This window comes from Ursus arctos, unplaced genomic scaffold (assembly GCF_023065955.2).
Source record: "Ursus arctos isolate Adak ecotype North America unplaced genomic scaffold, UrsArc2.0 scaffold_3, whole genome shotgun sequence".
Lineage (NCBI taxonomy): Eukaryota > Metazoa > Chordata > Mammalia > Carnivora > Ursidae > Ursus > Ursus arctos.
In genome coordinates this window covers 54,358,519-54,386,390 of record NW_026622985.1, presented here as the reverse complement: position 1 = coordinate 54,386,390, position 27,872 = coordinate 54,358,519, and the positions used below count along the sequence as shown (strand labels likewise).

At 37.8% G+C, this 27,872-nt stretch overlaps 3 protein-coding genes across 23 annotated transcripts in view; 1 reads left to right on the top strand and 2 right to left on the bottom strand.

Moving 5' to 3' along the window:
* Nucleotides 1-216: 216 nt before the first annotated feature.
* On the bottom strand, nt 217-11,240 carry CBX3 (chromobox 3). Of its 2 annotated transcripts, none has more exons than XM_044387246.3 (6): nt 11,141-11,240; nt 9,646-9,697; nt 6,642-6,784; nt 4,155-4,317; nt 1,904-1,998; nt 217-1,531 (listed from the first exon to the last, which is right to left on the bottom strand). In XM_044387246.3, exons 2-6 carry the CDS (start codon nt 9,667-9,669, stop codon nt 1,405-1,407), a joined length of 552 nt encoding a protein of 183 aa, XP_044243181.1. In that variant the 5' UTR covers nt 9,670-9,697; nt 11,141-11,240; the 3' UTR covers nt 217-1,404. The 2 variants fall into 2 exon arrangements, with proteins under 2 accessions (XP_044243181.1, XP_026363846.1); XM_026508061.4 differs by lacking the exon at nt 11,141-11,240 and adding an exon at nt 10,860-10,995.
* A 306-nt stretch (nt 11,241-11,546) lies between these two features.
* HNRNPA2B1 (heterogeneous nuclear ribonucleoprotein A2/B1) lies at nt 11,547-22,267 on the top strand. 20 transcript variants are annotated; one of them, XR_008956416.1, is made up of 14 exons: nt 11,547-12,176; nt 15,109-15,144; nt 15,242-15,352; nt 15,541-15,687; nt 15,974-16,184; nt 16,321-16,422; nt 16,503-16,583; nt 17,278-17,340; nt 18,641-18,760; nt 19,016-19,138; nt 19,789-19,871; nt 20,028-20,948; nt 21,248-21,385; nt 21,927-22,267. XR_008956416.1 is itself a non-coding variant. In XM_026508040.4 (12 exons), exons 1-11 carry the CDS (start codon nt 12,171-12,173, stop codon nt 19,848-19,850), a joined length of 1,062 nt encoding a protein of 353 aa, XP_026363825.1. In that variant the 5' UTR covers nt 11,547-12,170; the 3' UTR covers nt 19,851-19,871; nt 21,927-22,267. The 20 variants fall into 20 exon arrangements, 10 of the variants coding, with proteins under 10 accessions (XP_026363825.1, XP_048069050.1, XP_048069056.1 ...); XR_008956419.1 differs by lacking the exon at nt 18,641-18,760; XR_003318512.4 differs by lacking the exon at nt 20,028-20,948.
* Nucleotides 21,473-27,872, bottom strand: part of NFE2L3 (NFE2 like bZIP transcription factor 3) — a 32,088-nt gene continuing 25,688 nt past the window's right edge. The window contains exon 4 of the mRNA XM_026508008.4: nt 21,473-27,410. Coding sequence (XP_026363793.3) covers nt 26,184-27,410 — 1,227 coding nt within the window. The 3' untranslated portion in view covers nt 21,473-26,183. The remainder of the gene's footprint in view (nt 27,411-27,872) is intronic.

Sequence of the window (27,872 nt, the reverse complement as noted above, 5' to 3'; positions counted from 1 at the left end):
CCTTTTAATGAAGCAGATTCCTCTTAGGCATCCCAAGATACCAGTTTTCATTTTTGTAGAAATACATATTCTAGTAAGTTTGAAACTCCTCAGCTCAAAAGATCGAAGACATGTACTCTAATGCTTTAGTGTTATTTATAAACATGAAGAGGAACCTAAGGTGTGTGTTTCTACTCCCACTAGAAAGATAATCAGATAAAAAAAAGTCTAATCACATAAAGGAATATAAAACTATTTATTGACCACTGTTTACCAGTATTTACAATAAAGTAAACAATATACAGTTGGGTAACATTTTGACTACAAAGTTGTTTTTCCTGGTTTCTGGTGAACCAGTAACTCAAATACTGAGAAGATTGAGCCTACGTGTCAGGAATGAGTTGGGGTAAAGAAAAAAACATGCAGGTTAAGAATTTGGATTATAGGAGTCTGTCCACCTATTTATTCCAGCAGGTGCTGAATTGCCAACATATCTAACCAACTGCTTATGATTAGGTTTCCATGAATGAAGTCTTAAGACATTCCATGAATCATGACCTTTTAGTCAATACAGCACAGAGACTTCAACTTCTTGAAAAGGACTGGTTCACTAGAAGGAACCTTTAAATGTCCATTTAACTAAGTTTTGTTTACCTAATTAAAACACACCAGGACTTGTCTAGTTTTGTCATTTGGGTGGGGAGGTCGGTGGTGGTGGTAAGATTTTCCTTTCAGGGATCTTGCAAACACACTTGCATTTATACGACTGTAGATACAGATATAGATTCTGATATGGCTGCTTTTAAATTGTCCAATTTAAACTATTTAAATTGTCCAATTAATTACAAAATTTGAAAGGTTAAGGCTTCAGGAAAAACTTCAGTTTAACTTTAAGTGATTTATTTCTTAACTTGCTGAAAATGATACATCCCGGAAACACGGGCTTATCCATGGTTTATAAAACGCTATTTTTGTTTTGGTGAATGTTTAAAAAAAAAAAAAGGGAAAAAGAAAACCATTTATGTATGTATTTTAAGTATACACACAAAAAACCCCTAAATAAACAAAAAACCCAGAATGGTCCTTAGGCATACAGGAGTTAAACACAAATTTTGAATGAGTAACAACTATGAAGATTTCCCCCAACATTTAGAAAAGGTGTTCTCTAATGCAGGGGGATAATATACCATGGTCTCAAATATTCTTTTCTGATAAAGGAAGCAACTACAGAAAGCTTTTATTTGTTCAAAGTAACCAGTGCTATAGATGCAAAAACCCCCAACAACTCCCCCAATACTACTTCAAAACAAACATTATCAAACTTGATTTTCATTAGAATGTTATTTCTTCACACTAACAAATCAAAAAACAAAGACCCAGATTTTATATATATATATAAATATATATAAAAAGCAACACAAACAATTATTGAGCTTCATCTTCTGGACAAGAATGCCAAGTTAGTCTCTCTTCATAAAAAGCAATTACAATTTGAGGACACTTCATATTTGCCTCTTTTGCCAGCACCAAGTCTGCCTCATCTGAATCTTTCCTGTTGTGAGGGAAAAAAAATTTTCAGTCAAAAGTCTCAACTGTTTTTGCCAACTGAGAATGTTTCACTTAAATCATAATTCAATCAAAAGGTATTTCAGTGCTTCAGAAGGGTTATATGATACTTGTGGCTATGTTCTGATAAAACTACATTTTCCAAAACAGGCCAATCTTTGCTTTAAAACACCATTAGGAAAAAAACAAAAACCAAGCAACAAAAAGCCCCAAAACCAAAAAACCTAGAATCATCCTTTCAGCAGATATTATCTAAATGATGAAAACTATAAAACCTTTTCTAGATAAAGCTTCACAAATTAAAAAAAGAAAAAAAACTCTTAATTTAAAATATAACAGCAGTCATCTGCACACTTACCATTTCATGAGAAACATTAATTCTCCACTGCTGTCTGTGGCACCAATTATTCGTTCAGGATCAAGACCTCTGGCAAAGCCTCTTGGTTTATCAGCCTGATTTAAAGATGTTAAATGACTATTTACATAAATGTGTCACCCAGTTTCCATATTGCAAACTAATAATATTAACTTCCGATTTGTTTTCATGAACTATAGCTTTCAAATTAAAGTAAAAAAGAACTGACAGGAGAAAGAACCCTTATTTAGTACTAAAACACACTGTAATTTCCATTAACCTTATAAGAAAAAACAAACCCAGGTATCTAAAAGTGTTCTGAATCTCAAGACAGAACTATGTAGGCACACAAATTAATCCCTTTATTTCTAACTTCTTTATAAATTCATGAAGTTAGTATTTCAAATCACTTTTAGGAATTAATGGAAATTACCCACATATTTTTAAAGCACACACAAAATACAAATAGCAAAAGAGTAAGAACTCTGAAACTCAGACTGATCAGTATAATAATCTGCGTTATAGGAAACCTTAAAAAAATTCTTAGCATAATCCAGTGGTTCTAAAAGTGTGGTCTGAGGACCCGTGGGGATCCCTGAGACCTTTAGTGGGTGGCTGTTTATCGGCAAGGCCTCCTCCTTTTTCTTTGACTTTAAAGTATCTACATATGCCTCCGCCAAACAACATTAAGACAGCAAATCAAATGCAGAAGTAGAACTGTCTTAGGCTAGACACTGAAAAGGTTTGCAAAACTGTAAAATGCCACTCTTCTCATTTAAAGTTATTTTTCAGAAGTTATGAACAAGCAATAGGTTTTGTCATTCTTAACTGAATACACGAATGTTTTAAAACTGTTTTAATTTCTAATACAGTTAGGATTGATGGTCATACCACATATAAATAAAAGTTCTCTAGGATTCTCAATAATATTCTTGAGTATTAAAGGGGTTCAGAAAGTTTGAGAACTGCTTAGATTAAGAAATGCCTTCTCCCTACCAGACTTTTATATCAATATCCTAGATTCTGGAGTCAGATTACCTAGGTTAGTTAGAATGACAACTCTAACCTTTACTGCGTGGCTTTGGGCAAGTTAATCTCTGTGGTTGACTCATTACCTATAAAACAGGGCAAGTTAATCTCTGTGGTTGACTCATTACCTATAAAACAGGAATAATAATACTATCTGTCTCAGAGACATTTTATAGCATAAAAAATGCAAACTAAGTTATGTAGAACACTGCTGGGCACACTATAAGAGTTCAGTGTAGGATAACTACTGTTACTAAACAGCACTTCTGTTGAATATACGGTTGACCTTCAATTTATGCATATGGATTCTCAACACTGTTACCTTTTTGCTTTGGCTGCTAAAGCATCCAGAACCAAATTTGTAGTCAACCTCTGCTGCTCATCTGGAAAATGGGGATAATACCTATAATCTTAGCAGACCTGCCACGAAGATTTAACAGGTTACCTGTAAACTACTTGGCATCTAATTCAAACGATCAAATTTTAAATCCAAAGACCTTATCAATGAATCTGTATTTTATGTTTAGTTCCCAAGCCTAAATACGAATTCAGAATCAAGACCTTTTCCCAAATTGCCAGCAGGCATGGTAAATACAATCTGTTTTGGAGTTGAAGGTATAAGCAAGTAGTTATGTGTTTTGCCCAAAGCCACCGACACATTAGTGAAGCAAAGACTAGATCAAAATACCCATGTAGTTAATGAACCAGCTGTCTCAATTCACACCAAAAATTTTTTTTTAAATTTCTGTTACCAAAGATTATATACTTCAAAATCAGAATGTTGTTTGGCAATACTCTGACAAAACAAAGACCACATGTCAAAGTACGTTCTGGTGGTCAGTGCCACTAATGGTCTATAATCAGGATGTGCCATGTGGATTGTTTTTACTGTAAGGGATTGCAATGATCTAATCTTTGTGTTCACTGTATTTAAGACTGCTAGTCCTGGATCACAGGAAATGGTTCTTATCAGGGATCAACTCCATGAATCTACTCAAAGTAACACTAGCACAAAAATGTAAGTTGTAAAAGCACTTATTGAACATTTATATGATGCAGGCTAGATCATGCCTAGCCTTTTTGTCCTAAATACTAAGCATTTAAAAGAAACTTTTTAATGATTTTAAAAAGTATTTGAATTTTTAAAAGTATCTTAAACGTATTTTAAAAATCAAGCCATCAACCTTTTGCTAGGTCAGTCTGCTGGGCAGTATTTTATACTTACAGCATCTCTTTTCTTCTTTGATTTGCTATCATCAGATTCACTGTCAGATAAAGATTTTCTTTTTGTACCATCTTTTTCTTTACCAGCTTTTTGAGAGTTAAGAAATGCTTCAATTAACTCTGGACAATCTAAATTTTCTTCAGGTTCCCAAGTATTGTCAGCACTGGGTTTGGTTAAAAAAAAAAATTCAATTAAATAGGATTCATCATCATCCACATTCATTTAATATACAGCTGAAAAACAGTCTGCTGCACTGCAGATGCTTACCATTTTTTCCCTATCCCCACATTCTTTTGAGAAAATCTGCTTATACTTCCTGTGTCTACTTTCTTAGCCTCTAGTAAGTGGGCAGTCTGCTGTATTACCTCCAAGTTAACTATACCTGCTCTAACAGAATAACTGGAACGAATATTTTCCCAAGTTACATAGACAACCCACTTCAGAATTTCTCTGCAAAGGCTTTTTAAAAATGAGGATTCCCTATTTCCACTCCAAATTACTTTATCAGATCAGTCAGACTATGCCTCCGTTTGGGACCTCCAACACCATGTTTGAGAACAAAAATTCTAAGGCATTCTATATGTGAGGCAGTATTTTCAACTTCTGCTGGGTGCTCAAATTGGGCAGTGATAAAAAGCAGGGGTTGGCAACCCAAAAGTCAAATCCAGCTTCTGTATGTTGGGCCAACTAAAAATGTTTTTCACATTTTTAATTGGGAAAAAATTTCAAAATGACAATTATAGGAAATCAGGGCCCATTCACTAGAACATAGCCATGCTTGTTTGTTTAATGTAGTGTCTACTGCTGCTTTTGTACTGTATTTGAAAAGTTGAGTAATTGTGAGAGGTCTACTGCCCACAAAGCCTAAGTATTTACCACACGATTCTTTAAGGAAAAAGTTTGGCAACTCCTGATATAATGCTGAGATGGCTATTTTCATATGTTTTTCAGAAGGACTGGAAAGAAAATGAGTATCAATTACCAAACATGAATGTTAGATAATCCTACACTGATACGGTTGCTAACATTTAAAAAAAAAACTCTATGCCCAACGTAGAGTTCGAACTCACAACCCCCAAGATCAAGAACTGCATGCTTTACTACCTGAACCAGCCTGGTGCCCTGTAGGCTTGCTAACTTTGTGCACTCTGATCCAAAAAGCCTTTACAGAACAAGACAGAATGAAATCATTCTATCGTTTTAGAGATGATGGAAAAGAAAGGTACTGTTAACTTCTGGTTACCACTTGGGTCTTCTGATATGCTGAGACGCTAAAACTGGCAAACCTGAATCAGGATAGGGGAGGACAAAAGAGTTGAAGCGGAGCCTCCATTTTGTCATGTTACTTTCATTATAGACTTCTATATTGTGCACCTAATACAGTGTACCGCACATAGTAGGTTCTCAGCCATACTAACGGCCTTCGGTTTGGGAGAAAGAGGGAGAAAGGAATTAAGTTTCTTAACATTTTGATAGGCTGGACAGAGACAAACAGCATTTAATGCCTCATGAGATTCCAAAACAACCAACAAAAAAGGTAATGAGTTCTTTGGCATAATGGGTAAATCTCATTTTAAAATAGTTCAGACTTATTTTGCTTTGTTCTGCTATCTGTAGGAAATTTTTCTAGTGGCAAATTATAAACTTACATACTTAAGCTCAACTAAGAATACTAGAAGGATAAAATAAAGAACCTTAAATCTTCCACTCAACTCATAATTCCCAAAATGCTATGGAGACATCTTTAAATGTAAATGGTGGGGCAAGTAGTACGTAACAGATATTTGAAGCCTGATTATTTGACTAGCACACTCCCCCATCTCCACCATGCTCAGACAACTGCTGTCTATCTCTACCTATCCATTTTCAAGAAGTCACTGACCACAGAGCCTTGCTGTTTTTGTGGTATAAAGCAGAAAAATCCAAGTAGATTTAGCACATGATAAACCTAAGTTTATAACTCATGGAATTTCTGCATGAGTTATTCGCAATACAGCTAACATAAAAATTATGAGAACAATTAGTAACAAGGAACATAAAGAATTAAGGAGCTTAAAAAATGCTCACAACACTTCTTAAGAGATTAGAATACAGTAAACCTAGTGCACGGTGTAAGTCCTAGATGATAAACACTTCTGTTCAACACCCACCAGTCTACCTTATATAGCTTCAATATTTTTAGTGTCCTCTGTATCTAAGAAAACAATGTCAATTAGACATTCTAATTAGTAAAATATCTAACTACATTAACATGATTACATAGCAAACTGCACACCTATAAATTTGACTCTCCAAGGCAATCAACTAATTTCAAATCTGCTTGGTTGACTCTTTTTAAACAGATCTCAAAGCACCCTGGCTTAAAGGTGTCTTTAAATATAAAGAAATCTACGGGGAATCTGATTTTAAAAACCCCAGACTAAAGCAAATTTTAAACGTCACTTAGGTGCAGTCCAACATATAATGAAAGCACCAGAGGTTTCTTACTCTGTAAATCCCTTCCACTTCAGGAAATACTCCACCTTCCCATTCACTACACGTCGGTCCAGTACTTTTTCCACCACAAATTCTTCAGGCTCTGCCTCTTCTACTTTTTTACTCTTTCCATTCTGTTTCTTTCCCATTTTTTGCTAAAATAAAACAAAAGAGAGATTTAAGAAACTTCTTTTTTTCATTTTTGAGTACATTTTAAAGGCTAAACTATTTATATTATTGTTGCATTTGACACCTTTATTTTTACTTCTATATCCCAGGGCAGACACATTCTGAGAAGATGGAAGTCAACAGAATAATCAAAAAGAATACTTAATTCCATTTTAGCTCAAACCTATCACCCACCCCCTTTGCAGAAATAATACAATAAAAAACACTATGTGGGAAATACTGTTCTTTCCCAAATCTAATGTCTTACCTAGTCTACAAAACCAAGTTTACTGAACCAGCCTGGTGCCCTGTAGGGTTTGCACTCATTTTAACTACAACACAGCAACAAACAACTAGAAAGTATTAGAGGATGATACAAAGAGAGTAAATACTAACAAGGGATATTATTAAGTCAACCATAGTCCCATTATAAAACTACAGCCTCCCAACACTTAAAAACCCCCTTTCTCAAAACAAACACCAATATTAAAAGTCTCAGTTATACAGAAATAGGTAAGTGCAGAATGAAAACATGGTTCAGAATCCTGAGATCAGTCGTAGAGTCAACGAAGGAGACCATTAATAGGTTAAAAAGGACACTTATTGTTCCATAATTTCTGTATAACATTACAGATCACATGGAACAAAATTATAATGTTGTCACTTGAAGAAGCCAAAATACTGGATCATTTTAATTCTCTAATGTGAAAATCAAGTTTCTTTCTTGGTTTCTCAAGTGTTAAAATGGTAGCCAGCAAAATTCACTTTAAACAAGTTTTTAGATTAGTTTTTTTCTTTTTTGTATTAACACTATCAGAAAAGCCAAAAGACCAGGCTAAAACCACTATTTTCCAATAACTCATGTTATGAAGATTGAATATAACTGAAATGGTTAATTAGAAGAGACTAAGGGGGAAATCTCAAATGTTACGTCAATTTTAAAATAATTTCAGTGGTGCTGTTAAAAAAAACAACAACTTAATTGCCTAGTCATTAAAGTCACCTCTTAATGTAGCATACAAGCCGAAAAGTAACAACAGCAATGCCTCAAGACTGCAAAAGAACACTGAAATCAAAATTATGTAATTAGAGGTGTACACACATATAAAAAATAAAAATTCTCTGGAATTTAGAATAACCCAGCAAACATCTGATTTTGTTGGATACCATCTCCAAGTCAGGTCTTACAATTTTCTTAATAATTTTTATTAGTCAAGACACTTGGGTATTACAACCAGTCAGAGAGCTTTTAGCTTCTGTACACTACAAGGAATGAAAAACTGTTGTAGATAAAAGCCTATTCGATACTGATCCTAAATGATAAACAAATTAGTTATGTTCATGAAAGTAAGAGATTAATAGAACAAACAGGATAACAAAAGTAAAGAAAGTGAAAAGAATAAGCACTAATAAGATAAAAATAATGAAGTATTTACTATGGCACTCATAAGCTAGTTACAAGTGTTCACCTTTTTCTTTTCAAAACAAAACTCAATTTCCCACCTAAACTAACACACCTCATCTCTTAAAATTAAAAGTTAGATTAAGAAAAACTTTCAAGGTTGTCAATTAATGATCCTTTGGACACTGAAGACTGTCAAAACTGTGTGCCAAAGCAACAGAAGCATCTATGTTTGCTTTCTGTATCTCTATTCATCCTCAAAGCCTCAGGGACAGCTAGTTCCTTCTCCTTCCAATACCTGAAGGTCACAGGTAACCATACAGTCAATTCAGTTGTCTACACTTTGGTGTACCGCTTATAGAATTTGAAGAACAGTTCAATCCTGAGGGGGGCACAGAAGATGCTTTGTGTTTTTTCCATTGACGGCTTTGATGGGAATCATTTGTGCCACAGACTTTGTTTCTTATTTCAATGTCTCCCAGGATATTGGAGTTAAACATGCAACCTAATGATGGCAAAAATTAAAAACCAAACTTGCCTTTTTAGTGTGAAAGCCAAGGGGAGAATATACAAATCAAAAACCAAATTTTTTGCTTTATTTAGATATTAATAATATGATTGCAATTATTGATGAAATGTTAGAATTACTGTGAGAACAATTAACTTTGAATTTCACAATTTTTATGTGAATATTTGTTTTCAAAAAATCTGTAACTTGATATGCCTGACATACATGTCTTTACACATTCATAGACCTTTTAATGAAGAGTAAGAAAGCAAACTTGGGGTTTAAGAAAGTGGAGAGAAAAAATTTAACTGCTTGAATGATCCAGATCAGTCTTCTCTCCTTCCTGGATATATATATATGATTTTGTTTATTTTGTATTTTTAAAAAAATGGCAATGATTTGAATTTAAGGCCTTTATGTATTTTAGAATAATCAAGTTTGAAAGAGGATAACATGAACAAAGTAACTGAATGACCTTTGTCCCAATCTAGGTGTGTAAGGTACCTACCTGTTCTTTAAACTGAGCAATACCAAAAATAGCTGGTTTCTCTAGACTTCATTATAGGGTGATTTAGGGACTGTTATGCCAATGACCAAGGGCTTTACAGCATTGTCTGTTTATGCTTGTAAAAATTCTTCCATGTTGCAAAAGTTTATTTTTATTTCAAGATAAAAATACTCCGTAAAGTTCATTGTGCTGTCCTCCCAAGATTAGGTTTCTCTAAATGGATTAAGACACTATTAAGCCAAGTCGGTAAGTATCTTAATGTAATGATTTCGTTTTGCCTCTAACTCTCCTCATTACAACACTGGGGGGGAGAAGGGACTAGGAAATACATGTGGATGTAAATATCTCAACCACAGAAATGCAAAGTTATAATTTTTGGGAAAAAAATTTGAGTTAGATCCTTATATATTTTAGGTTTTCATTAACTTACCAATGTAGTTTTATTGGAGGCCATTTTTTATTGCAGACTTGAAGAGCTATTACTAGAAAAATGCATGACAGTTAAAAAGTTTGCACGACACACAAAAGGTAACTAAACACAAGTTTTGTTTGGATTCCAACCCCCACCTATGTATCGTATATTTTAAAACTTGTACTCAAATCCAGAGATGCAGATTTGAGACCTGCGTTATTAGTGATCTATACTTGCTGAGTACATCAGTGCTCTAACCAAGTGGGTCTAGAAAACCTTATTAGGTACGCTGTTATCAGAGACAGTTTTACAAAGGAAAAAATAGCAAAATTTTTTTCCAATTTAAATCCCATTTATGTCATATTCAGCATTTTTAAGAAAATGGCCAAATGATGTGCTTCAAATTCGACGTGATCACCCAATCACAATGATAAATTATGGTACATTTCCCCTCTAGACCTTTTAACAGTCCAAAGGGGCGCCTATATAACCCCAACTTGGGTTCTTAAAAACCCTCCCCCTTTCTAATCACTAGTTTAAAAACTGAACAAGGAAAAAAACCAAACCGAGATGCTTCAGTCCCATTTCGTGCCACTTTATAAAAACAAACCACCTCTTCTATCCGCTCCCCGTAAGCCCCACCCTGCTTAGCTAGGCCTAAACGCCCGGCCCCCGCCCCCCACCCAGGAGCCCGGGCCTCGTGGTCAGCCCATCCGCCGGGAGAAACAAAGGCCGCGGCCCGGGGGCTCAAGGGCACTGCACCACCGGGCCCACGTTCTTCCCCGCCCGGCGGTAGCCACGTAACGGAATGCCCGCCGCAGCCTCGGAACAGCGGGCCGCGCTGATGCGGGAGAACGCACCGCCTTCACTGGAGGCCCAAGTCGCCGACCGAGGCCGTGAGGGGGAGGAGGGCCCCTCATCTTGATCGCGGATGGGGGAGGGGAAAAGGAAATGCGCTTTGTCTAGAAATAAGGCGGCTGTCGCCACGGCTCTCTACCCTCTCGAGGACAGTCTCATTCTCCCCCTCCCCCACAACTAACTCCAAGCGCCGGCCCAGCGCCAGGCCCGCCGTGGGGTCTCCGCTGGACTCTCCGCTGCTTCCCGCCAGCTCCCCACTCGGGGTCGGGCGGGGAAGGGCGGGAAGCAGGGAACTGGGTGGGGGGGATCCCTGGGGCGCAGGTGGTATTTTAAGCACCACCACCGACTAAAGAGAGAGAAAGAAAGACACCGACTTCACCGCCTCCGAGCTGCTCCGGGTCCCGGGTCTGCGGCGTCTCCGGCCCTGCGCGCCTCAAGCTCCAGCCACATCCGAGGGGGAGGGGGCTGGGGAGCTGCGCGCCGGGCAGCCGCTGGAGGGGGGGTGGGGGTGGTGGTGGCACCGCCCACGCCGGGCGGCCGCGAGGGGCGGGGCGGGCGGACGCGCGCGCGCCCAGCGGGGGGAGGGGCCGTGCGCCGCGCCCGCCGGGAACCAGAACCCCGGGCAGGTGGAAGGCTGCAGCGACGCGGCACTTACTGTTCGCGGTGTGGCGCCTGGTGGTCCCCGGAGGGGCGGGAGAGGGAAGTAGAGGCGAGGACAGTAACCGAGCTTCTAGACGGAGGCGTTTCTGTTTCGTAGCAGCAGCGCCTGGCGCCAAAACCGGGCTCCGCCTACTTCCTCGCCCCTAGAAGTGGGTGCCGCCAAACGCTAGGGGTGAGGGAGCGAAGAGAAACTTGGATGGGAGAATCGGGAGCTAAGGAGTGCCCCTCTCAGACCACCCTTTCCAAAGACCTCTTGAACCCAAGGGGTCGACTCCCAAAGACGTTGGCCAGGGTTAGGCTGGTGGAGCGTGAAGTGTAACGTGTTGACTAGAAGTCGCTTCGGGTGTTTCCGGAAGGGGCCGAGTCAGTCCTCAGCGCTGGGGGGAGAATTACGGGAGGGAAATCGCAAGGGGGAGGCTACAAAGATTTTTCTGGCGGGAGATCAGGGGCGGGGGGCGAGGCGCGGATTATTAGAGGCTTTGCTGCAGGGACCACCTCCTGGTTGAGGGGGCTGGACTTTAGGGCTGTGCTTTAAGCTCCTCCCGACAGCGTTAATTTCAAACTGCGCGACCGTTTCTCACCTGCCCTGCGCTAAGGCGGGGGCTGGACCCAATTCCATGAGAGAGAAATACGCAGGACTCGAGCCTTCCGCAATTCACTGAGACCATTTACGCAAGTGACGTCAAGCACTACTACTGGCTGCAAGGGGGGAGGAATACGTACCTGGCGTAAGGAGGGCGTAGAGCGTTCCCGCCATTGGCGGCGGTTAGGGCGTTTACGCAACGGCCTGACGTAGGGGAAGACGCGTTAGTCGGGGGGAAGGTTCTAGAAAAGCGGCGGCAGCGGCTCTAGCGGCAGTAGCAGCAGCGCCGGCTCCCGTGTGGAGGTGCTCTTAGCGGTGTTGTTTCTCGAGCAGCGGCAGTTCTCACTACAGCGCCAGGACGAGTCCGGTTCGTGTTCGTCCGCGGAGATCTCTCTCATCTCGCTCGGCTGCGGGAAATCGGGCTGAAGCGACTGAGTCCGCGATGGAGGTAACGGGTTTGAAATCAATGAGTTCTTGAAAAGGGCATGGCGAGGCCGTTGGCGCCTCGGTGGAAGTCGGCCACCCGCCTCCGTCTGAGAGCGGCGATGAAATTGGGCCACTTCAAAAGCGGTTGATTTCAGGATATTTTTGAAGAGGGTTCGTTAGCGGAGGCCTGATTGAACAGTGCCTTCCCCACCCTCAGCCTGCCGGCGCCATTTCCCTTTGCTGGGGGTGGGGGATGGGGAACTTCCACATGGCGGACGCAGCCCTCCTTCGGCGAAAAGTGGGGCGCGGAGGCGGGAATTCTTACTCCCTCTTCAAAGCACGCTGATTTGGGGGCCCCGGCGTCCCCCCATCTGAGCTTTTCGGCGGGCTTCGGATTCTCCTGAGCGAGGCTGCGGAGCTCCCCCTCCCCCTCCCTTCTCCCGGGAACCGGATTTGGCGGCCGCCATTTTCATTCCTTTCCTTCCTCGCAGCGTTTTTCTTTTCAATCTCTGGTTTCTGCTAGTTTGACTTCTTTGTCGAAGAATAGAAGTGGTTAACTATTTTTCTTTCTTTTCGGGCTGTTTTCATGCCGTTTCGAGGTGGATTCCGAGTGTTTTGTGAGCTTGGATCTTTAAAAGTCCTGCGCACCTCGTTAGAGGCTTTTTCCCTTCCCCTCGATGAAATGGCGCCATTGCGTTCAGAAGCCACACCGAAGAGCGGGCGGGTGGGGGAGTCGGTTCCCCGGGGCTGGTGCGCACGGTTTAAGAGGAGGAGGTAAAACTTAACCACCGAGGGTATCGGGCCCAGTTTTTAAGTCGAATCGTACTACAAAGGGAATATTTTGTTTTTCAGCCGTCGGGGGGGGGTTTTGTTTTTTATTTTATTTTTTTTTTTTTTTTTTGAATAACGGTTTCATCTGGGTCTGCGGTGATTAAAAAGCTAGTTGAATCGCAGGAAACTTTTAGAAAATAAAAATTGGGAGCCATTAAGTTAGTACCGACTGTGGGTGGCAGTGGGGAAGGTGGTTGGGGGGGGTGTTGGTTTCACAATTCTATATTTTCCTGAAGGATTTCTTTTGAACTGTAGAATTTATTCATATTTTAAATAATAGTTTTGCTGGGGAACTTAATTTTTACTGGGTAATACAGCGGTTCTTGCTATACGGTAGAAGTTAAGAGGAAAGTGAAAAATGATTTTATCTGTAGTTCTTTGGTTAAAACGTGGTTCAGTCCTTCGTTTCGAGTAACAGCTGGGCCACTGTGTATTTGAACTTTGTCATTTGCTTTTCTCATCTGTTTGCTATGATGGTTGATCATTACATTGGTAAGAATAAGGTCTCAAGTGAAGGGGGCCTGATTGGGTATTTTCTTTGACCTTAAGCACACTTATAAAATAACTTTGTTTGTAATCGATAGTGGACATCGGGTAAGTTTGGAAAAAATTGAGGTAAGTAATGAGTTTTTGCCTTTTGTTAGTGATGTGTAAAAATTATTGTAAATGCTTTTTTTTTTTAACTGTGTAATGTGGGTTGTAAAAGACCGATTTAACGTTAATTAGATAAGCTTAATTTAAATATCAATATGTCAGATAATCGTTCAAAGAGCTATTTGAGTGTTTTAGGAACTTGATAGTTTTTTGATCTTTAAAAAATTTTTCACAATTCTGAGAACTGTGCAGCAAGGAAAAAAAAACTTAATTGAATGCTTATTACTGTATATTTTGAGCTGTTCTGAAATTTCATTGCTGGAGGAAGAAACCTGCATAGAACGGAGTTAGAGAGCTGTAATACTATTTGCTAATAATGTATTTCCTGTTGCATGGAAAATATTTGACCTTTGGTTTGTATTATACACTAATAATTGTTGCTCCTGTACATTATGATTTATTCTGGTTTCTGAATAGTTTAATTTTTTAACTTAGTTCTCTGAAAACAGTATAACCCATCTTAACGGACAGTCAAAAAATACAGGGCTGCTAATGCAACATATTTGCTTGGTGGTTTATGGGGCTTAAAATTTTTCAGCTTAGGTTCCCCCCACACACTTGTGAAATTAGAGATATTTGTGTTGTGTATTTTGCCAGATGGCCATTAAGGCCAGTACACCTGAGTTTTTGTGGGTGTTCTCCCCCCCCACCCCCCGCCCATGAAGTGTAAATTGTAATGCAAAACTACTGAGTAGGTAACTGATCATTTAAAGGCTTACGGTTTTTGAAAAGTGAGATTACTGCAAACATTTACTGCATTTATGGTTCAGTAATAATTCAGATTATTTTGTATTCTGTAAATACCAAATATAAGGGTGCCCACACACAAAAAAAACAGGTATGTTAAAAACTTTGGAAGCTCTAAACACCCACCATTGGTCATAAAAGTCATTTGTGCCTTGCTCAAAAGAAAGAGGCAGATTTTGTAAGGATATTTTGGTACATTTATTGAATGTTTAAGTCCCCCCCCCCCATGAAGAGTTGGTCTATGGAGAAAGAATGATTTTTCTCAGTGATGTGGGTTTTTTTTTTAATTGAGCTACATTAGAATCGCCACCAGAGGGAGCAGTAAAGGGAAAGGAAATGTCACTGTTTGACACTGAATCCTGAAATGGTAAATTATGGGTTATAAGTAAAGAACCAACAGTTTCTATGTTAAAACGGTATATTTACAATGCGTGTTTTAAAAAGCCAGTTTCTTTGTTTTGGGCAATAGGATTGAATGCAAATTTTGATAAAAGTCCTTTAAACCTTCAATGACCAAAGAATAGGTTTATTCCTCTCTCTTCAGAAAGTTATAAAGGGATGGTAAATTTATCCAAAATTTAATGTCAAGTAAATTTAGATCGAGCATTAATGACTTTGAAATTTGTGTAGATCAGCTGGGGCAATTTTTTTGGTGTAACACAACTAATATGCAGTTTAACATATGGTTTAAATTTGATGTAAGTTTTTTTTTTCCCCCCCAGAAAACTTTAGAAACTGTTCCTTTGGAGAGGAAAAAGGTACTCTGCCAGCAGGTCACCTCATATTTAAGAATTTAATTTCCTGTATACAAAGAGGAAATGTAAATAAAAATTGAAATGGTGTTTTCCTTTGCAGAGAGAAAAGGAACAGTTCCGTAAACTCTTTATTGGTGGCTTGAGCTTTGAAACCACAGAAGAAAGTTTGAGGAACTACTATGAGCAATGGGGAAAACTTACAGACTGTGTGGTACGTTATATAAGTGTCTGCAGATACTAGTCTTTAAGCTGTTGGGCTACTGTGTTTAAGATGTTGAGTAAAATATGGAGAAAATTATTTTAATGTCTTTGTTCATTGTGAAAACTGCTAGTCTTCTAAATTGCTAGTAATTGTAAGTAATGAAATGAGGTGCTAAAGTTTTCCCTTTTGGTTTTAAGGTTATGAGGGATCCTGCAAGCAAAAGATCAAGAGGATTTGGTTTTGTAACTTTTTCATCCATGGCTGAGGTTGATGCTGCCATGGCTGCAAGACCTCATTCAATTGATGGGAGAGTGGTTGAGCCAAAACGTGCTGTTGCAAGAGAGGTGAGCAAAATATAACTTTGTACAATAAATGAAGAATATTCTGTCCTACTGAAGATTAAACTAACTTTTGAAAGAATTAAGTTTTGTATCTTGTTAAAGCTGTCAGTTTTCTACTCTAATTTTCCTAAGATTTGCATATTTTTGAAAAAACTGGGTTCTTAGTCGTAAGCTGTTGCTCTGCCTGGTGCATTATCATACGATATAAGCTGTTTTTGATACCCAGATAGTGTGCTTTCAATCATGTTTTGGTTTCTTCTGTTAAGATATTTGTCTCCCATTATTTTAGGAATCTGGAAAACCAGGGGCTCATGTAACTGTGAAGAAGCTGTTTGTTGGTGGAATTAAAGAAGATACTGAGGAACATCATCTTAGAGATTACTTCGAGGAATATGGGAAGATTGATACCATTGAGATAATTACCGATAGGCAGTCTGGAAAGAAAAGAGGCTTTGGATTTGTTACCTTTGATGATCATGATCCTGTGGATAAGATTGTGTGTAAGTGTCTATAAGTAGTAGGTGTGTGACTCTTTATATATAAGGTTGTAGGTTTGTTAATTTTTTTTAAAACGTAGATTGTGCAAGTTTTTTACTGATAATGTTGATAAAATGGAGTGTGAACTTTTCATTGCAGTGCAAAAATACCATACCATCAATGGTCATAATGCAGAAGTAAGAAAGGCTCTGTCTAGACAAGAAATGCAGGAAGTCCAAAGTTCTAGAAGTGGAAGAGGAGGTAACTTTTAACTCCTGTTAATTTTCTTTTTAAAACTTACTGCAGTAAATGCTTGTTACTAACCTGGGCATTTGCTACAGGCAACTTTGGTTTTGGAGATTCTCGTGGCGGTGGTGGAAATTTTGGACCAGGACCAGGAAGTAACTTTAGAGGAGGATCTGGTAAGTTTGAGTTCTGAGTGTTAAAAGGGTGCATATGCTCAATTAAAAATTCATTCAATTTGTATTAGATTCAGGAAATACAATCTAATTTTTTAAAAGTTATTCTAATACTTAAGTAGATTGTATCTTGGTGGGATAGTCTAAATTGGTTGGCCAGGTGGGAGGTATAGTTAAAAACATAATCATCTTAAAAATTGTAATCCAAGATAATCGCAGAGTTCCTTTTAGGGTAGTAACCTTAAAAAAAAAAAAAAAGTTAAAGATATTGCAGCTAGCTTTAAAAAAGAGGGTACCCCTGAATGGAAGTGAAGATATCGTGGGTGCTTTGTGTATAGGCTTTAAAAGGTGTGTATCAGTTAAATCTTCGGGCTTCAGATACATTCGAATTACTAATGTGATGAAGTGCCAACAGAAAAACCTGCTGCCCCACCCAGTGTCATTCTTATAAATAAATGGAATCTCTTACAATTGAGTCTTGCTAAGTCCAAGCCCCCAAATTAGTTATTCTTAATGAGATTTAATTATATACACTTCTGTATTTTAAGAAGGTAACACCACTGTTCTAGCACAAGGAGGGTAGTTTCTAATAATTCTCATTTAGAGGTATTAATAAAGAATGCAGAGGAAAGGAGGGTAAGAAATTATAACTAGGGTGAACGGGGTATAATACAATTTTTTTTCCTGTCTCTAACAGATGGATATGGAAGTGGTCGTGGATTTGGGGATGGCTATAATGGGTATGGAGGAGGACCTGGAGGTCAGTTTTTCCTGCATTTTAGTTTGTGACTTAAAGATACAAGCACTGTGGATTTGTATAGTTAAATGTATATATTTTTAACGTTTTGCATTTTACTCTTTGCAAAGGGCTTAGGTGCTAGTGGTTCAGTTATTTGGCTGTTATTCCTTCATAATTTGCATCTTAGTTTTATATCTTATGGAAAGAGTATTTTTGCTTGTAGGTATAGGTACCAGTTGCAAAATCATTTAGGGGGAATTTCATAGAGAATTTAAAGATGCTGTCATGCTATCCCATTGTTTCTCAGGCAAAGAATTAGATCTAGATGTATTCTATATGCTATTTTCCTGAAAAAGACCACTAGATGTGATTATGGTCAACATGAAAGGGGAAGGATACTAAGGTCAACTGTTAACTTAAAATTAGTCCCTTACCAAGATAAGTCTCCCAGGGTAATTTGTTTAAAAAATAAATAACTGAAAGAAGTTCTTAAAATACACAGTTGTATTCTTGGGCCCATCTAAAGTTGTGAGCCACTGTTCCATAACAAGTGATGTATTCGATGTATGTTCTGTTGGAGTACAGAAAAGTTTTTAATACTTACTGACAAATGTCCTATTAAGAATGGGATATTAGAAACTGAGGGTAGTAATAGACCTGAATGCTGGTTTTGCTGCTTCTTGAACATGATTTAGTTAATCCTATATCCTGTATCAATTTTGCTTTGAAATCCAAATACTAATTTGGTATTAGGAGAAAGACGAGTTCTTGTATTTCAATAATTGGAAAACTGTCATTTTATGTTCTTGAATTACATGCAAGTTTGCTAATTTCTGGTCCTCCCCCCATTTCTACTCAGAAAAAGGGTGTAGTGGGCTTATTATTTAAGAGACACGGGAATTCATGGGGAAACAACCTTAGAATTTAATCTTTTGGACCAGTAGGGGTGTGTGGCTTTTTTTTGTCCCACTAGCCTATGCCTCTTGTCTGCCCCCACAATCCTTACAAAAAATGTAACTGTTTCAAGATATTTTCAAGAGGATTTTTAATATCTTTACTGTCAGGGGAGAGCTGTGGCATTGCAAGTGTTTGTCTCTGTAAAGGTTTTTATCCAGTTTGTGAACAGATGCTCCCTGCCCCTAAATGTTTACCAAAGATAGGTACTCTATACTGCCCTTGAGGCTATTAAGGAAGAGATTTCATAGAGCAAATATTTTGTTTATAAAAATATGTGTTTTGGAAAGCTGGAAATGGGTGTGATAAGACAGTTCAAATGCCATTGAAAATATTAAGTAATTACTTAAAGCTTATTTTATAATAGGTGGCAATTTTGGAGGTAGCCCTGGTTATGGAGGAGGAAGAGGAGGATATGGTGGTGGAGGACCTGGATATGGCAACCAGGGTGGGGGCTACGGAGGTGGTTATGACAACTATGGAGGAGGTAATAAATTCACCTGCAACCTTTATGTGGGAATATGGATTGGAATTAATGACTTTAACACATGAGATTTTGCATTTCAATGTTGTCAGTAGTTGTCTTAAAAACTGTAGAGTTGTAGATAGGTATCTTGCATTTATTCTGATGATTGTTTTTGTGGGAGATTTGTCCTAAATATGCTTACTATGTTTAGCTGGTTTAATGCTTGAATATGTTATTTTGAAGGTCATTGTGCAAAACATTCCAATTTTTTCACAGGAAATTATGGAAGTGGAAATTACAATGATTTTGGGAATTATAACCAGCAACCCTCTAACTATGGTCCAATGAAGAGTGGAAACTTTGGTGGTAGCAGGAACATGGGGGGACCATATGGTGGAGGTAATTTATTAGATTGTTTTAAATTTTGTGATTAAAGGACACTCTTTCATGACTTTAAGAATGGAAGACCTTCTGATTGCTAGTTTGAGTAATACTTCCATTGTAATTCACTGTTAACTGAAATGGTGGGATATTCAGTGGTATAAAATATTTAGGACTTGGGAAAGTAGGTTAGACATTTCAGGTGGGGATCTTTTTCCTTGGCTGATTACTCCCTAAGAAAAAGCCAAAGAAGATTGAGCACATTACAAGTTGTGTAAAGTTGTAGGAATTCTCTTTTTGAAAGTTAATTGAATAAAAATTGGTATTATTTACTAAAAGTATGTTTAAGGTCTTGAGAAAGTTTGTAGTAGTACTAAACCAATGTTTTATGTCTCTTAATGTAACCCTGTACTGACTCCAGTGATTGAGGTAGACAATCCTCTAAAGGAATAGCCACAGTAAAGTGTTTATAAGTGTAAAGGGCAAAATTAAACTTTTGTGAGTCTGGATAATTGATCTCCCAAGTAGTAGGTTAACTATCTGTAACTAACAGGTTATGAGCTGTGTGTTTCAAGGAGTCTAGATCTATAAAATAGAGATCAACTATAGATCATATTAGGCTTCTTATGGAAAATAGAAGTAAGTTTGCTTTCTCTTGCTGTTTCTAGGAAACTATGGTCCTGGAGGCAGTGGAGGAAGTGGGGGTTATGGAGGGAGAAGCCGATATTGAGCTTCTTCCTATTTGCCATGGGTAAGTAGCTTTTGAGTTTTACATTATTACTGTCTTGGGAGATCTAGCTGCCAGGAGTAAAAGCTTTTTAGGATCATGTTATCTTTCCTTAAAATCTGGTTAGATGGATAATTTCATAACCTATTTTTTTTTTACTCTTTACTTCTGTTGAAACAGGCTTCACTGTATAAATAGGAGAGGATGAGAGCCCAGAGGTAACAGAACAGCTTCAGGTTATCGAAATAACAATGTTAAGGAAACTCTTATCTCAGTCATGCATAAATATGCAGTGATATGGCAGAAGACACCAGAGCAGATGCAGAGAGCCATTTTGTGAATGGATTGGATTATTTAATAACATTACCTTACTGTGGAGGAAGGATTGTAAAAAAAAAAAAATGCCTTTGAGACAGTTTCTTAGCTTTTTAATTGTTGTTTCTTTCTAGTGGTCTTTGTAAGAGTGTAGAAGCATTCCTTCTTTGATAATGTTAAATTTGTAAGTTTCAGGTGACATGTGAAACCTTTTTTAAGATTTTTCTCAAAGTTTTGAAAAGCTATTAGCCAGGATCATGGTGTAATAAGACATAACGTTTTTCCTTTAAAAAAATTTAAGTGCGTGTGTAGAGTTAAGAAGCTGTTGTACATTTATGATTTAATAAAATAATTCTAAAGGAAATTGTGTAATTATAGACTTTTTATTTTAAATAAGTTAAGGAGTGGGTAGTATAATTAAGGTCCATTGCAAAGCTGTTGTTATATTTGTGTAAGATAAATGCTGGTCAGATGTAAGTGTGTTGTCTGCAATTCATCAGGATTAAATTATCTAGATAACTTAAGGGATATCTCTGCAAAGAGAAACACCTTTTTAGATCTTTTAGATGCTGCTTCTTCAATGCAAGGAAAGGAAATAACCCCAGCGAGGTACTCTTCAGGGATACAGGTCTAGTACAAGAGAACTCTTGACGGCTACTAAGTTCAGCCAGTCTTAAAAAACTGTGCTGTTTCTACAAAGCTTTAACTACAGTAGTTTATAAGGATGACAACGAAAGCTGAGGGTGTAGAGCAAAATAGTTCTAAGCTTCAGTTAAACTTCTTTAGGTAAGATCTTATTTACTTTTCCTTTCTTAATTTTCCTCCCCAAAAGATAAACTAATACTACTCTTCAATGGTCTTTCAGTATAGTGGTTCTTACGTAGTTTAACATAGCTATAAATTTGAGTTTAACAATTTATAAACTCAAGAGAATAATCTTACAAACCCTGTTTTCCAATCTGTCATTTACTTAAATTATTTTGGTTGTTTTTCCCCCCCTTTTTTTTCCTTCTTTCCCACCCCCCTCCCCCTCTATGAAGATTCAGGTGCTTAACATATCATTTTTTTCCCTGCTGGAATTTTAGCATTGATATGAACCATGGACAAGTATATTCTGCTGCCACAAAGACTGTAAAGTGCTTCATTTCAACAGCTGAGGCGCAAGCCAAGTGATCATTAATAAAGCTTTTCTTGGTTCCTTCAGTGGTGTTGGTAGTAAAATGGTAGGTAAAAGTTAGGCTGCAAGTTCAATAAATCATGAAAGTACCCATCATTACACCCTTCTGTATTCACATTTCTTGGATCAAGCATTTTGAGTGAACTAGTGGTTTTTATTAAAAATAAAGACATTTTGTTCTTCTGTTATATGGTTGTTCTAGTTTTACATGCTTATCAGGATCAGGCTCAGGAGAAGGTAGGGTAAAATGGTTGAAACTATTTCCAGATGATAGTTTATACCTACGAATAAAGTGTCTACATTATAAATTCTGTATGTATCCAGTACTAAATATTTGGGTTTAAATGTGGTAATTCTTTCCCACCCCCCTACCTTATAGGAGAGATTTAGGTTGGCTGCTGAAATTGTTAAATGTCATCAGAGTTTGATTTGCCTGGCTTTATTGCCTTTTCAGGAATGTGATAATCAGGGCATATTCTGTATGCACCAGTGAGTCTTCTTTGATCCTAAGACCACCACTGAAGTTATTTAGGTTCTTTGGACAAACATGATAAACTTCTTCAGATACTTTTTTTTTCCTTTGGCAGGAAGGTGTCTTGCTGCAGGTAACTAATGAAGAAGTGGTCAACCACAGAGTCTTCAAGAAATAAGAAATTCTGTACCATCTGAAAGTAGTTCTTGTTGGTGCCTTCATTTAAAAAAAAGCACTTTAAGTTTAAAGGGAAATGTTATCTGATAAAATACAAACTTCATTTAGTACAGGTTCTTAATATAAAACAATTACAAATTGAGTATTGTTTGTAAACGAGTATAACATCGAGTAAGCTAGAGAGAAATGTATCATGTTTTAAACTAGGTTTTGTGAGTAGACAGATAAAAATTCTATTTTAAATATAAAGTTTATAAAATAAACACTTTTGTATTCAAATACTTGGTGTAATGTTTACACATAAAATGTGTGAATCTTGTTCTATAAACATTCAGTTGTCTAAGATTGCCATCCCCTAGATTTTTAAAGTAGTTTCACAAAGCTATGCATATTGCCATTTTTCAGTATTGATAGTCAAATAAGAAAAGCATTGTGGACATTATTGGCTGTCCCTAATAAAATGCTATTCTTTATTTACTGTACATTCAGCGTTTGAATACTGCTCTAGTTTTCTGGCTTTACCTTGTATGTTTAACATTGCTGGTGGCGTTGTTACAAATATTTTAAACAGCTGGAGCGATCCCAATAATGTGACTGCAAAGCACAGACAATCTGTCATGGTAGCTTCTCAAATGTCAAATTACCTTTATATGCATTTTAACTGATTTTCAGTGGTTGTCTTTTTAAAGGTTTAAATATGGTGGACAGAATTTAACAAGCAGTAGCTTTTTTACTTGTACATATTTACCTGAAACAATGAAAGATAACAGGAAAGATACATAGTAAGACTGATTAACATTTTGGGGGGGGGTTGATAATGAGGTAACTCACAGGTAAGTCAAACTGATGATTAACAGAAGATGAGCTAAGCTGTTACTTGCTTAAAATACAGTAGATGCGTCCAGCAACTGTAAACTTGTTAGAGTACTTGAAAAGTAGGTAAGTATATATTTGAAGGTTTTAAAAAATGCAGCTCTACCAAGAAGTCGAACTGAGAAGGTAAATGAAGGTATAACACCATAACCTGAAGTACCCAACCCTTAATCGGACAAATTAGAAAACAATTCAGTACACAATGGGCTGAAATGATCTGACTTACTGCAACTAAGTAGGTAATGTTGAGTAATGAACATAGGCATTTCCCCTGTGTGTATGTTGTATATTGGAGCTGTTAATTTTCTGTTAGAACTTGAGGTTTAAAGTAGTTTAAAAGTTTTCTAAACGAAGGAAGTAACATTTTTTCGCGTATGAAGCATTATATTTCTATATCAGGCTTAATCCTACACCTCAGTGTTTAAGGATTTGGAGCAACAGTGAATTTGTTACTTTACACAGTATTTTGCAGGTCAACAACTTGAAAACAACTTAGCTATGTGATTCTTGCTGAAGCTCAAGGCTACAGTTAGGAAAAGCTTCACTAGGACATACAGGGCTGGCAAGTTGGCGCTGGCTATTTTTCCTATACTGAGCTGTTGGAGCAACCAAAACCCTCCCAGTAGGATCAATGTTTGGAAGTAGTACCTTGTATTCTAATGGTCACATGTGGACGGAAGGGGTTTACTTGTAGGACTACTGAGAAGCTAGCATCATTGGGAGCCATATTGAGGGCTGGCTTCCACGTTAGAGTGTTAATCTTTACTGGAAGTTTTTGAAACTGGTTCTATCACATGTAAGGTTTTCAATAACTGGTATATGAATACAAGCTAAGATGGTATGAAAGGAATTATAATTTGTACTAAGTATTTAGTACTGAGTTAATTTTAGAAAACTTAAATCCTGTTTCTGTTATTTAGTAATGACAATTAGTAGTTCACAAGTGTGGGTTCCTTTCCAAAAAGGTAGAAAACGCTAATCCCAGTGTACTAAAAATAGGTAACATACTCTTCACAAAATTTTATGTAAATCTGATCTTTGAGCTTTGGAATGGCTGTACCTAGATGGCTGATAAGGCCCGGTCAGTTTTAACGACACCACTGTTTATTACTGCGCCGATCACTTAAATGTAACACTTTCGGGTGACTGGTCAAACCAGTGAGGGGAGTAGACTACCCAAGAAAGGGGGAAATTCATCTCTCTGAGGGTGCTAGAAGGGGGAAATTAAGACTGATCCAGATGTATAAAAAGCATTTAAGTTCTAATACATGTACTATGTAGGCTATGTAGTTCTAGGGCTTGGATGTGTGCAAATTGCATTTTCTGACTGCTGTATTCTAAAGGTCCTTGCTGAACTGAAGCCAGCCTTGAGAGGGACCCAGATTATCCAGACATTCTTTAGTACATGTTGCATGGAGATTGCATACACTTGAAAATCTAATTGCATTTGTAAGGTGGTTCAACATAGATGCCTGTTGATGGCTACTTTTGAAATATGAAGGCTTTATGCGGAAAAGGAAAAATGAGATACTGAGAATCTGGCTGGTGGACCAGACTGCTTCACTTGTAACTTTGTAATTGGAGGAATGACTTCAGGATTAACCATTGTTTCCCATAGGTAAAAAAGGTAAGACTAATTTCCTGTTGGGACCAATTCAAACTGGGATGTAAGTTTGCACCTGTCTACTGCAGATTCAAGAGCAGAAGGGGTGCCCACCAGAAAATGTCTTTAAAAGCAGCCAAGGGTTAATTAAGTTCTTTAGAGTAAGCATTACTGATCCCCCTTGAAATGTGCATTTGTAACCTGTATACCAAATAACTTGGGAACGCACTGGAGGTATGAGGTCACATCCCCATCCCTGAAAACCTTGTTTCAATATGGTTAATTGGATGGATAAAGCTGCTTGTAAAGTTGGTACTGTGGACGGTTAAATTGTAGATTTAAAGTAATTTCTGTGGAAATGTGCCCTCTGTGCAGCTGAAATCAAGTTACAATCACAATCTGTATTCTCTTACAAAAAGCCAGTGTAAGTTACTGTATAAAACTGACTAGAATAACTGTCTAGGACCTTTTTTGTTGGGCAAAATCTAGTCTTGAAAGAAATGCCTAGGCTCTGTTTATAAAAGCTTTTAGACTACATTAACTCTTCTAATTTTGAAATTAAGCATTAGACTACAAGTACTCATGTTAATGTTGCCAAACCTTCAACGTTTGCAGAAAATTACCTCCAGCTTACTGTTGCAATAAGCTCTTTGAGCTTTCATCGCAAATGCCATTATTTCTAGAACTATGTAGTTCGTTTTCAAATCCATTTGTTTTTTAACCAGATGTTTATCTTTTTTCCTGTTTTAAGCATTTAAGAGTCTCTCATGTGGTTTCAGTTACTCCAGTTTTTTGGTTGTAAAAGTCCATATTCCTCTACTGACTTCCCCCTTCCCCTACTGTTGGCTCGTGTTCTTGTATGTAATGTTTTCACATTGTTACGTGAGACCCTTTGGGGGAGAGGTCCATGTTCTAGATGTGCAGTCATTTGTACAGGCTGGCTTAACTTGCTAGGTAACTCTACTCTATGCAGGTAGCTCTGTTCTACTTACAAGAGGCAAAGTCTTCTATAACTGTATAGGTCTTTGTCCTTAGGCATTGAAGCCCCAATTTTGTTCCTTGGCATCTTGGTTTAGAAGTTGGGTAAGTCGAAGGCGGTGACTTTAGTTTAGCCTGAGTCTGATAGATTTTTATGCAGGTATTAAAACCCACACTATGTGCTCTTACTGGCTATGTGTCTCACCTGTATTCCTGAATGTGGATTTTGTGGAGAACAAATACATATGGTTAAATTTTATATAAGAAAATTTTACAAATTCAAATATAAAATTTATTTCCACAGAAAGTTTTAAGACTCCATATATTCAGTGCTAATTACTTCAGTGCTAAAAAACTAAAAACAGCTAAATTAACATTGCATTTCAAGTCATAAAAACCAAAATGTTTAAAAATAATTTACATCCAGTGTTTGCTCTTTGAAGGGACCATGTTACTGGACTTCTGTCAGATTTTCATGTCACCCTGTTCTTTGTACGTATTTTGAATCCTGCATACAATGCAGTCAGACTTGATGAAAAGTTGTGGCTTCCCAAAATTTCCCACAGAGGTGGCCGTAAAAACTTCAAAATGTAGTCCTGAGTGATTTGAGTAGCAGTAGTAAAAGATATTTAATACTTGAGCCAAACTTTGAAGCAGTTTATGGCCATGTATCAGTTTGATACCTTATAATATACATCTTAATGGAATCCACCTTCAGTTTCTTCTCACTTTCTTTTTCCCTTAACGGTTTTCCTTTTTATGGCCTGAGGTCACCAGTTCCTTAGGTACAATGAGAACACTTCCATCTTGGCCGCACTGAAGAACATACTGGTTTGGATTGACTGGCCTACCTTCATTATCTCTTAACCTACTAAAAACATCATGATAAAGGTCATGCAGTTTTTGTTTCATTGTGTTAATAGCTTTGTTATACTGAGCTCGTTCTCTCTTGAGGATTTCCTTCTTGGCTTGCAAGTTACATAAATCATCTTCAAGATTCAGAATTATGTCCAGTTTGCGTTTACGACAGTTCTGAGCAGCAACTTTATTTTTCCCTCTTCTTCTGATATCACGGATGAGTGACATTTGTAAATCTGTCAGATAGTGCCTGCTTAGCATGTTGTTGAAAGAATCAACGGGCATGCGGACAATTTCATCTACAGAGAAAGGGATATGCAGAGCCTTAGCACGCTGCTCATCACGGCTTAAGTTTCTGTCTGTGTCATTGAGGTACTGACTGACTTTCTGTGACTTCCCATGCCGTGAAAAAGATCTAGAGGTGGATTCTAGAGCACTTGGCTGTAGGTGGTAAGTGTGGTTATGAAATATGTGTTGAAATGCAAGATCCCCATGAAAACCAGAGTCACTCCTATGATCCATGGGACAAAGCTTATCGGGCTCTGGGCAGTAGCCACCTACAGCCCCTTCCAAGTCATGGGAGAAAGGTTGAAGGTCACTATTAGAACCTGTAGCGCCATCTTCACATACACAGTGAGAGGAATTGGACTTGGTGACAGAGGTACTACTGCGGCTTGAATTTAAGGAAAGCCCAGAATCAGAATCTGGTTCTTCAAAAAGCTGAGACACTTCCATTGGATCAAAACCTTCTTCTGTGGCCAAAGACATTAAATTTATCTCATCAAATATATTTATATCGAGGTCATGTAGAAGATCTTGACTTGTTAGATTCCTCATCTGATTGCCAACAAGGGGAAGAAGTCCTGTCAGATTAGTTCCAGGAAGGGTCTGTTCAGGATTGGTAGTAGGAGAATTTAATTGCAGAAATGGTTCTTGTGGTTGTGAAGTCCTTGCTACTGGTTCTCTTCTAAATGTAGTGTTAGGACACAGCAACATGGCCTCATGGAGATTCACATCATGACTTATAGCCTGGCTAAAGTTTACATTATGTGTTGAAGAATTCATGCCATCATTGATACTTCCTGGAAAAATCTCTCCAAGTGAGATGCCCTGAAAAGGGGGGGGGGGAGGGGAACCTTATTTCAGTAGCAGTTCTAGTAGTAACTAGTATAACAGTTAGGCAAATACAACATGCTATGTGAGCCCTAAATCTGAAAGATGCTGTATTTGAGGAAAGATTTTATTTTTTTGGTATATCTTAGAAATATAAAAAGCTTGATTCAGTTAATATTATTCTGATCTTACTGTAATTTGCTGCTTTATAGCTGGTGGGTGGGTAGGTCTTCTGTTTTTTTTTTTAAATATGATAAAGACATAAATAATCTATGCCTTAGTTTGTCAAAGGTTTATGGTCATTTGGATTCAGTGAATCCTAAATTTGATTATATCCGTGGGATCATTTAGGAGGAGGAACAGTATACATATTTGGTTAATTCTCTAAAATTGTAGTTGTATAAAAAGTAATCCTAAATCTGTGCACTTATATAATGCAGTACTGTTACAGAAGGAGTA